This window comes from Mytilus galloprovincialis, chromosome 8 (genome assembly GCF_965363235.1).
Source record: "Mytilus galloprovincialis chromosome 8, xbMytGall1.hap1.1, whole genome shotgun sequence".
NCBI lineage: Eukaryota > Metazoa > Mollusca > Bivalvia > Mytilida > Mytilidae > Mytilus > Mytilus galloprovincialis.
The window spans coordinates 26,232,641-26,245,259 of NC_134845.1; the positions used below are offsets into that span (position 1 = coordinate 26,232,641).

At 30.8% G+C, this 12,619-nt stretch overlaps 1 protein-coding gene across 1 annotated transcript; it reads right to left on the reverse strand.

The window, feature by feature from the left end:
* Nucleotides 1–2,500: 2,500 nt before the first annotated feature.
* LOC143085422 (toll-like receptor 4) lies at nucleotides 2,501–8,292 on the reverse strand. The gene has a single exon (XM_076261752.1). The coding sequence runs from the start codon at nucleotides 8,182–8,184 to the stop codon at nucleotides 6,049–6,051; it is 2,136 nt and encodes a 711-aa protein (XP_076117867.1). The 5' UTR covers nucleotides 8,185–8,292; the 3' UTR covers nucleotides 2,501–6,048.
* Nucleotides 8,293–12,619: the final 4,327 nt, after the last annotated feature.

A 12,619-nucleotide genomic window follows, 5' to 3' on the forward strand; every position in this document is an offset into this window, starting at 1 on the left:
AACCAGGAAATATACATGTATTTCATATATAAAATGAAGATCATGATAACACATTTATTTATTCATTATATAAAAAAAACATATTACAAGAAATAGTATATCAAAAATATAAAACTCAACGAAAATTCATAACGGAAAATCCGTTATCAAATGGCAAAATGAAAAGCCATCAACATATCAAATGAACTTATAGCAACGTATTTGGTTGGGTTTTTTCAGCAGTCTAGTCAAGGAAAATATATGGCAACGGGTTATTTAACAACAACTTCTTTTGTTCGCCGTTTAAAATTCTAATGAATTGTGGATAATGAAAATCAAATAAACTAATTAATTGACAACAAAAGACATGAACAACCACTCATGTTCAATGAATTCGAAGATGACATGATAAATATACGAAGACCTTATATAAGTGGGTTTTTTTGGTTTTTTTTTTGTCATTTTAATTGAGATAATTTAAGTTATTTCATTAGAAAAAAAGATAGAGTTTTAGAGTCCTTAAGGGTTCAATGCAAAGCTGTGCATCATTCCGCGTGTTCGTCAACCAATTGTCACCAATGTCATTTGGTGTATGATGGAAAGTCATCTGCAATCATACCAAATCCTTTTTATTTTTTATCTTTACTTATTGTCTATAGCTTTAATTACATACAATACTAGTATCACTCAGTAAGTGGCTGGATGGATGAAAGTCAGACCTGTCTTTAGTATTTAGCATTACATGTCTATTGAAGAAGCAATCAAATCAGCACACTGAGTTTACACCAAAAACTCTTTTCAATTTCAATTGTTTAAAAAAAGGTTCGATTTATTTTTTCAATTTGTACTTTACTTCTTTAATTGACAACAGTGAGGTATTTTTAGCGTACATTGTTATTGAACATGTTAGCAGTTTTATTTTGATACTTTTATTTCATCTTGTAATAGTATTAAAACTTTTGACTTTTCTACACTTTACACAAGTATTCCACATTCCAAACTAAAAGACAAATTGAAAGACTTGGTATTGCTTTGTTTCATAAAAAAGGAATAGCCAACGTAGATACAAGTATCTTGTTTTAGGGAGGGATAAATCATACTTTGTAAAGGATCACTCTGATTCAAACAAAAAATTCTCTGAAACTGACATTATCAACATGCTTGATTTCTTGATTGACAAAATATTTGTTACGTTCGGAGGACGTATTTTTAAACAGACTGTCGGCATTCCAATGGTAACAAATTGGGCCCCTCTTCTTGCCGACTTGTTTCTTTATTACTGTTAGGCTGACTTCATGCAGAAACTTCTTAGGAAGAAAGATAAGAAGTTAGCGATATCCTTTGACTCTACTTTCCGCTATATAGAGGATGTTCTTTCACTAAATAATCCAAAATTTGTTGACTATGTGGAACGCATCTATCCCATGCATTGAACTAGAAATAAAGGATACTACAGATACAGTTAAGTCGGCCTTATATCTTGATTTACATCTAGAAATTGACAATGAGGGTCGGTTGAAAACAAAATTTAACGACAAAAGAGATGATTTCAGCTTTCCAATTGTGAACTTTCCATTTCTAAGTAGCAACATTCCAGCAGTACCTGCATACGGGGTCTATATCTCACAATTGATACGATATTCTCGTGCTTGCATTTCCTATCATGATTTTCTTGATAGAGGGTTGCGGCTCATAATGAAGCTATTAAACCTAGAGTTCCAAATGATGAAGTTGAAATCATCCCTTCGTAAATTTTACGGACGCCATCACGAGTTGGTTGACCGTTATGGAATAACCGTTTCACAAATAATATCGGATATATTCCTTACGTTGTAACTTCAACCCCCTACCCTTTCATGAATGTGACCTACCGAATTAGACTATATACCGGATTTGTTATTACATAAGCAATACTACGAGAGCCACATGATGAGCAGGATCTTCTTACCATTCCGGAGCACCTGAGATCACCCCTAGTTTTGGTGGGGTTCGTGTTGCTTATTCTTTAGTTTTCTATGTTGTGTCGTATGTACAATTGTTTGTCTTTTTCATTTTTAGCCATGGCGTTGTCAGTTTATTTTCGATTTATGCGTTTGACTTTCCCTCTGGTATCTTTCGTCCCCCTTTTAAGGACTCTAAAACATCGATTCATTAAAAAGAAGACACTATGGAGCATACTGCATAGGACAACAAAGCAACAAATATCCATAGGTCAACAAACAAACTACCATCAACAATAGACATGTACATAACTGGTCAAAATTTCAAGATCTAAAACTTACTTGTAAATAAATTAGATAGAGACTACCAATCCCCTGACAGTAATACCAAATTCTCAATTGACAAAACAATTTTAAGATTTAATCAAAATCAAGCACAACACAATTTCTGACGTGAGAATAGCACGCCTAAATGGACATGTTGCGGTCTGGAAGTATGTTTTTATATATTACTAGATACCCTCCTCCGACCCAGATTCTTTTTAATCTTGCTCAGTTGGACAACAAAAGATACACAGAAGAAAGTTATACAACTATAATCAAAACAATACAGGAAACACGCTTTGCTTTGTGATACCGATATGACATACAACAAAAATACAAAGTACAAAGTTAACACAATAATAATAGATACACAGAAGACAGTTATACAGTTATATAATGAACAATCAATACACGGAAATGTGTTACCCTGTGATATCGGTATAACAGGAAATAAATAACAAAGTAAAAGTACAAAATTTAAAAAATATATAATAAATCGTACCAAGGAATGCTCATAGTTTCGAAAAATATGCTCGAGAATGTACTTTTCTGGTATGATGTGTTACTTTCACAGCTTTCTTAATCTTTTAACCAAAGTTTTAGTTCATACAAATCATATACTAGTATATCCTAAATTATGAACGCATCTCATTTATATATGCAAATTGCCAACCAATGCTTAAAGTCTTTTAGTGAAACAATACCGGTCAGAGGTCATGATCAACTTCTATTTAAAGATATCTCTGGTGGTTATTTTATACAGAAACGTTATCAACAGTACTAGCACTGGTTGACAGAATTTTGTTTAATGTAAAAACAAAATTTTCAAGTTTTAAAAGTAAAATGTAAACTGAAACTGAAACATTGTAGTTTTATTTAAACTGCAAAAAATCAGGGAATTTGTATTCAGTTACAAAATACCAGACTCATTACTAAATGACAACAGTATATTATAAATAATATCAATAAAACAAATCTATTACAAAGTTAATGCTTAGGAACCGTTCAATATTTATCAGAAGGATGGGCCGGTGCATTCTTAATATTGTTTCGTTATTGCCCATCCTTTTACATTCTGAAAAAAAGTCCTTGCCCATCTAAAAAAATCTATAAAAAAAAGTCCTTGCCCCTCTAAAACTCTAAGACAATAAAAAAAATGATCTAGGTTCTTTTTTTATTTTTAAGTTTTTAAATTGTTATGTCTTGAAATCAAAGAATAGACTTTATACAAAATTTTAAATGTGCTAGTTAATTCTATATGTATATATCTATGTGTGTAACAGAACCATACATTTTATTGATTTTCAAAACCAGTATGAATATACATGTACAGATTTGATTTTATATGTACAGCCTCAAATACAATATTGATTTAAAATAAAGGAAATAATCTAAATTAAGGGACAATAACTCTTGGACTAGTAAACATATTATCATATACTGAATTACTTATTATTGTCTTAATAACAGAACATGTTTATAGTTCAAATATCAATGTCCCTTTATCTATTCTGCTTTTCAAAAAAGAAATTTAATATGGTCTTTTTAAGCATATACAGGAAGATATGTTTTTGACTTTAATGATGCAGCCTTTTTTGACAGCTTAACACAAAACTATAACACAACCTGGCATTCTTTAAGATCAATATATAAATGAGATAGCTGTACATGTATATGAAAATCTAAGTTGATTTGAAAAAGTTATAAAAAAAAATGAAAGGTGACCATCTGAACTTAGTCTAAACTTAAAATTGTAGCTTTTTTCAACCTATTAACTAAATCCATAAAATTACAGCAAAAAAACAAAGTACTAAACAGCCTGGCATTCAGTAAGATCAATATAAAAATGATATAGCAGTAGAGTTTTATGAAAATGCAAGTTGATTTGAAAAAGTTATGAAAAAAATTAAAGATGACTATCTTGAAATAACCAAAATCTGAAAATTTAAGCTTTTTCTTAAACCTTTTTATTAAATCCATAAGAATGACAGCAACACACCAAACTACCAAACAACTAGGCATTCTATATTAGATCAATATATAAATGAAATAGCTGTAAAGTTTTATGAAAATCCATGTTGATTTGAAAAAGTTATAAACATTTTTAAAGATGACTATCTGGATTAAGCCTAAACTGAAAATTTAAACTCTTTTTTTTTACCTTTTTATTAAATCCATAAGAATGACAGCAATACAACAAACTACCAATCAACCTGGCATTCTGTAAGATCAATATATAAATGAAATAGCTGTAAAGTTTTATGAAAATCCCTGTTGATTTGAAAAAGTTATAAAAACTTTTAAAGATGACTATCTGGATTTAGCCTAAACTGAAAATTTGAACTCTTTTTTTTTTAACCTTTTTATTAAATCTATAAGAATGAGAGCAATACACCAAACTACCAATCAACCTGGCATTCTGTAAGATCAATATATAAATGAAATAGGTGTAGAGTTTTATGAAAGTCCATGTTGATTTAAAAAAGTTATAAAAAAAAATCAAAGATGACTATCTATTTTCAGCCTAAACTTAAAATTTGAGCTTTTTTTTTCTTACCTATTAATTAAATCTATAAAAAAATTTAACAGCAATACACCTAACTACCAAGCAACCTGGTTTTCTATAAGATCAATATATAAATGAGATAGCTGTAGAGTTTTAGGAAAATCCAGGTTGATTTGAAAAAGTTAGAAAAAAATTTAAAGTTTACTATCTGAATTTAGCCTTATCTAAAAATTTGAGCTTTTTTTTCTTACCTATTACTTAAATCCATAAATTTTACCGCAATACACCAAACTATTAAACAATTTGGTATTCTATAAGGTCAAAATAATTTATAAGATAGTCTGAACAGAAAATTCTAGCTTTTTATTCCTTAATTAAATCCGTAAAATTGACAGAAATGAGCCAAGCTACCAGTTTGGTGAGACATGTTTTGAGCGTCCGCAAAAGAAATATCCTACAAACCAATAAAATTGATAGCAAAATTTTTCCTATAAAATATGTTCTGGCCCATCCACTAAATATTTAAAAAAAAGTTCTTGCCCATCCAAATATTTCCACAAAAAAGGTGCTTGCCCCGCCACATTTTGCACCGGCCCATCCATCTGATAAATATTGAACGGTCCCTTACGGGCATACAATACAGTTACAGGGGAAGTAATGACGTTGCTAAAGTAAATGATTATTTTCGCGACGTCAAACTACGACTTATCGGGAAAAGATTCAGTTTTCGACTGATTTTTATCATTCAAACTTATTTAACTTGGAAACGAGTTCATGGACCCCTTGGTTTGATTACGTAACAAGATAAGGTGTGTAAATTTTCATGAAAACGTAAATAGTGCAATTTTTTTAATTTGATAAATATACAGCAAAAAATGATGTTTTTTTCTACAATCATGAACATTTGATAAACATGAGTTATTTCTGAAGGATTTTAGGATACTTATAAAATACAGAAACTACAAGTAATTTAACAAAAAACAATTTGTGTTCATCTTTTAAAACAAAAAAGTTATGGCTTTCTTTCGAAAGGGAAAATACGGTCACAAATCTGAATTTTGAACAAATATACAAAATTTCTACCTCATTTTACTCAAAAAGGAGTACATGAAGGTACATTTTTTATTACATATTTGATTTAATCAGGTAAAAAATAGTCTATATGGAAATTTTCATCAAAATGTAAATACGGGATCAAAACTGTATCGTATGCCTTTAAGGAGTCAAAGGAACGTGTTATTCACGGAAATGGCAATTAACAACAGAAGATGAAAAGTTGTTACATTTTCAATGAACATATTAGATGGCCATGGGTGGCACACTAAGTGGTCTTCTAAGAGTATTCAGCACTGCCTGCCAAAACAAAGCTTCCCCTATGCCTTTCTTGTATCGAAGGTACGGTGTTGTATGTAACAAGGATCTTATACCACTGGTCATGTGGTACGCATCAATCGCCTTCAGCATGATTAGAACACATGCATCTTTTCCTTGACGACGTCTTCTTTCTTGAACATAGTCACACTCCCATTGGCACCAATCGCTACTAGCAAAATCGTTACTCATTATGATCACAACTTTCCAAGATTTGTTCATATACTTGTCTATATTTTCTGTAATTGGGACTCCCGGATCGAATTCACGATGATGAACACATAACTTAATTTGTTCATTTTCCAGTCGTTTGATGAACTCACTATGAACCCATTCCCTATCAGCATCGCAGTACACTACAAAAGCATGGAATTCAAAATCATCACGATTGTTTAGACGTAAATATCCCTGTTTTCGAAGACGATGCAGTCTCATAATATAGCAATAGTTCCTTATATAGGTATGACCCTTATAAGCTAATAAAATTACAATGATCACCAAAATTGCAAATGAAGACAAAATTATTGCGATTACTATAAACGGATCAGATTGTTCGCAACTCTCTGGGGTTGGATTGTATTTAATAACTAATCGACCTCGCATTTCAGCAGGAAAATTACACGTGTACGCTCGTGGAAAATCTCGGGACAAGTCTACTTTTGTTGTTCGAATCCAGTTTCGGAACCACATGAGGTCACATGTACAAGTAAATGGATTCTTTGAAAGGTCCAATTGTTCTAGTTGGTGCAATATGTTTTCAGGTAAAGATGATTTGTTCAGTGCATGTATCAAATTATTTTTTAAGTTAATATACTTTATCCTACGCATATTAGCAAAAGTTTCTGGTGTCCATGAATTAATGAAATTTCCTTCAAGATTTATTTTCTCTAAGGATGTCAAACTTCTAAAAACGTTAGGATGAAGTTCTTTCAAACCTACCGCTTGTAAAATCAAATATTTCAACTCTGCCAAATGGGCAAACATCAGACCTGGTTTATTTTTGTCAGATGGCAGGTAGTTATTCGTTAAGTCTAATTGTTGTAATGACGGCGAGTGTCTAAATATATGTTCTGCATTAAACCTAGAGTTCTTGTCAAATCGGAAATTATTGTATCCAAAATGTAAACTGATTAATGACGTGCTGTTGAAAGCGGTAGGCTCTATTGTTTTCAGCTGATAATTTAGTTGAAAGAAAATATATCTTAATTGTGGTAGTTCTGAAAAGGTATTATTCCTTAAAACAGTTAACCTATTGGCATCTAGATTAATGCTTTGCAATGCTGGCAAACACTTGAAACATTTTGGATATAAATAAGGTAAAGCATTGCCTTCTAAATTCAGACTTCGAAGCTTCGGAACTTTGCTATTGTTCATTTTATCACAAAAGTTTGGAAAACGAACGATATCATTCCCCGAGAGAACAATTTTGTCAACCAATAATTTGACATTATCATCCAGAATTAAATATATGATATTATTTTTTGATAGATTGATTTTTTTTAAGTTTTTGAAATCAGTATACCAATTAGGGAACACGAATTCATTCAGTCCATTTTTTTCAAGCGATATGGATGTCACTTTTCGTAGACTGATTGCCTCAAAAACATCAAAAGGAAACGGTTTCCAATAGTTTCCATACAAATTAATGTTCTTGATACGCGTTGTATGAACGAAATTCAACGCATTTTTTAGACTGGTTACATTTAAATGTTTTTCCTCCGCAATTTCCAATGATTTTAAAGAAATAAAATCCACAAAAACGTCATTTTTAATATATTTTATAGAATTTCCGATCAATTTGAACTTAATGATATTATTTTTGGTAATGTTTGATAGAAACCATCTAGAAAAATTGACATCACTGAAATTGTTATGGTTTAATTCAAATTGTTCAACAAATCTCGGGACGTTTGGAACGTAGTCGAGTCCTGTGCAGGTCGCGTTTTTCTGTTTCTTGTTACACGTGCAGTGTGATTTGAAACACAATTCGTTCGTTGTGTTTATTCGTATATTCACTGTCTGCAGAACTGATCCAAATAAAAACATTAAATGAATGTGCCTCATGTTCACGTGTTCTCAAAACAATCTGAAAGCAAACATGGTCATATATATCTGTAGCAATTGAAATGTAAAAGTATGTTGCGCTGTTTCGACAATGTCAAAAGTAGCAAAGTTTTATATAGAACTCAGAAAATCACACTTAAACAAATCGTGGTATTTATCAGATACCAATTGCGATGCTCACACAACAATCACGCATGTAGTTGGACTTCTAAATAATTGGACAAAATGTGTTTGAAGTAAATACTAAAGGAAGTGTCATGAATAAATGGCCTATACATAGGTGGTTGGTATTTGCGATTTAATGAAATTTTGTATGCACTGAGGACTATTTGAATTGTATTTGAAAATCAAACGATGTAGCGCTAGCATTTTTGCATATACTTCCAGAGATATAAAATCAATTTATATTCAAAATATTGCATATCTGAATAGAAAACACGAAACCTAGGATAATTTTTTTTTAATTGCACTTTGAATTTGTATTATTCGAAAAATGGTCTTTCAAATCTTGAATCAAGTACTTGGTTCCGAAAAAAATATATCATTTTACATACAAAACAAATCTGCCATAATGATCAACTGATTTTAAGGACTGATCTTAGTCAAAGAATTTCCATAATTACATTCAAATGTTTGTAACAAGTGCCAAAAGTCTGAATTGTTACCTCATTTCTAGAAATTGGAACAATTCCAAATAGCAAGGGCAATTTGCTTTACGTTTATTCATTAGTTTTCTATGTTGTGTTATGTGTACTATTGTTTGTCTGTTTGTCCTTTTCATGTTTAGCCATGGCGTTGTCAGTTTATTGTCGATTTATGAGTTTGACTGTCCCTCTGGTATCTTTCGTCCCTCTTTTGTTGATGCAGAGATCGTCTCTTATTATCAAAATCCAATTATGCTAATGATAAACAATGGTAACACAACTAATTTGATTGTTGGTTGCTAATTACAAACGTCCAATTGCACAAAAAGTGATGTGACCACTTGCGTTAAAATACCTAGTCAATGAATATGCATGCTATCAGTGATTCACCAATTACAGTTTACGGTCTGATTTGAAATATCCTATACACGCAAGAGAACGAAGAAAATATTTTGATAATATCATACAAATATTTTAATGTACGAATAATTATTTTAAAGGGCTGTATTTTTTTCATTAATACCAAGCTAACAATTGAACATACGTACGGTTGGTTCTTGATACAACTTTCCCTCTTTTTATCTTTCATATACTGATGTGAATATCATTCTGAGGCAACAGGAAATAAATTAATGAAAATAAACGCTCAAACTTTAGAAAAATACTTCCTCGTATTAAGTGATAAAAAATTGTTAAAAAATAAAACACTTATTGTGTCTTTGTGAAAGATAGCAAAACGATCGATTTTCCCCCATGTCCTTATTATTGGTTCAACAGATTTCCTGTAACATGGTAAATTCAAACTTCTAAAATTCAAAGTTCAAAGTTCAAAACAATCATAACACTTGGGTGTTTCCACCACCAAGAATAAACAGCCTGAATTTGAATTAGCACAACTTTTGGGATTATTTTGTTTTCAATATTATATTCATCTACATCATTGATTTGACCATTCAAATATCACAGTTTTAATTCTAGGGCCACTACTGAAACCTTAAATAAGATTGATATAATCATTCAATCTATTCAAAATATAGAACTTGGTTTAACTTAGTGTGACAAAATCCGAGGTTTATAATTTAATCAGATTGAATAATCATTTAGCTTCGTCCAAATACTTGTATGCATTTATGTATTACTGAAAAATTATAACACCGGGGTTTTCGATATCGATTTATGGTATACTACTGTTGCCTTTATTTATTTCCAATTTGGAATAATGTATATTGTTTATTCTTACGTCGTTTGTGTTCTCTGTTCTATCATGGCCTATGCCGTTTGTGTTTTATTTATATTTGTAAAAGGCGCGTTAAACATCTCAAATGAATGGCTGACAGTCGTTCATTAAAAAAAAGCAATATACAAAAATCGAACTTCATATAATCAATAAAAGGCAAAGGAATTATATTACTAAGCTCACAATAGATTCAGAATAAAATTGTCAACTATAACGAAATCTTTAATATTGCATTACAGAGACAATTGGAGAGCGAGAACGTTATGGAACAGCTGCATAGCTTCTATTGTATTCCGAATAGTACAACTAGATGCAATCACTTAATCGCTGACAAAAGAAATATCTTATTTACATTTTCATATTACTGGATACAAATATTAACTTCACCGATTTTACATATTTTGAACCGGAGGACTTTAATTATATTATAACTAATGAATTAATTACAACCAGGAAATATGCATGTTTTTCATATATAAAGTGAAAATCATGATCTAGAGATTAATTGATACATTTATTTCTTCATTAGTAAAAAAAACATATTGCAAGAAATAATATCACAAAAATAGTGAACTCCAAAGTCCATTATCAAATAATTTAATTTTGGATGTAACCCGTCTTCTGATTGGCTGACGTTATTTTGTTATGAGCCCATAGACATAATTTAGTCATGTGACCGTGACGTCATCAACGTTTTTTCATGGTTTTCTACGGTTTAAAATGGAATTTAGAATTAAATTATAAGAAATGACTGTAATATTTTTTCTGTCTATTCGAAATAACATAAAAAATGTGGTGCACACTGTTAAATAACCCGCTACGCGCGTTATCCAGTGTGCACCAAATTTTTAATGTTATTTATTCATAGACAGAAAAAAATATTACAGTCATTCATTAAATAGCAAAATCTTAAGCCATCAACACATAAAATGAACGGATAACAACGTATTTGGTTGGTTTTCTCAGCAATCTAGTAAACGAACATATATGGCAATGGGCTATATTTAACAAAACCTTCGTCACTTCGAATTCGCGGTTTACAATTCTAACGAATTGTGGAGAATGAAAATCTAATAAACTTATTAATTGACAACAAAAGATTAGAACAATCTCTCATGTTCAATGAAGATGGAATGATCAATATACGAAGACCGTCTATAAAAAAAGAAAATTGGTTATTTTGATTGAGATAATTCAAGTTGTTTCATTAGAAAAAAGATGCAGTTATAGATTCCTTAAGGCTTCCATGCAAAACAATGCATCATTGCGGCGTGTTTGCCAACAAATTGTCGCGAATTGTGTCATCTGCAATCATACCAAATTCTCTTTTTTTTTCTTTTTTTTTTTTTTTGCTTCTTTAATATATCTTTAGTATTGCATTGCAGAGACAGTTGGAGAGTGAGAACGTTATGGAACAGCTGAGCTGATTGGCCATTATGACAAAAGTGTGTCAGAAATCATATCTGATATTCTTCCTCATTTATAATAACCTTCCATCATTACCGAACTGAACAAAGAAATAACACGACGGGTGCCGTATACGGTGTAGGAAATGCTTACCCTTCCTGATTTCACTCCCGGTTTTTAGTGGACTTCGTGTTGTTTCTTATTTATTATTTATAACTGTTGATGTAAATATCCTTTGGTTTTATGAGTCTTTGTTTACTCCTTGGTTTTGATTGTTATTGTCTACAGCTTTACTTCAATAAAATACTAGTATCACTCAGTAAGTGGCTGGATGGAAGCCAGACCCGGATTTAGTATTTAGCATTACAGGTGTATTGAAAAAGCAATCGTATCAGCAAACTAAGTTTACACCAAAAACTCTTTTCAATTTTCATTTTTTTTTAAAAAAGGTTGGATTTATTTTTTCGATTTGTACTTTAATTCTTAATTGACAACAGTGAGTTATTTTTACCTTACATTGTTATTGTATATGCAATAACTTTTATTATTCATCGATGCATTAAAAAGAAGACACTGTGGAGTATACAAATATATGACATGCAGCAACGCAAAAACACAAAAAACAATCCATAGGTCAACAAACAAACAACCTCTAACAATAGACATGTACATACCTGAACAGAATTTCAAGATCTAAAATAAATCAAATAGAGACTACCAATGACCTGACAGTAATACCAAATTCTCAATTGACAAAATAAGATGTACACAAATCAAGCACAAACACATTTTCTGACTTGGGAGAAGCACACGAAAAAGGACATGTTTCAGACTGGAAGTGTGTTTTATACATTATTAGATACCCTCCTCCAACTTAGCTTCTGTTAAATCTTGCTCAGTTGGACAATAAAAGATACAAAGAAGAAATGTATACATCTATTATCAAAACAATACAGGAAACACGCCTTGCTTTAATTATGATACCGATATTACATACAACAAGAAAATACAAAATAACAAAGTTAACACAATAATAATAGATACACAGACACAAAAGACAGTTATAGATTTATAAACAGTTATATATATATATATATATATATTTTTTTAGATTTAAACAGTTATATATATATATATATATATATAT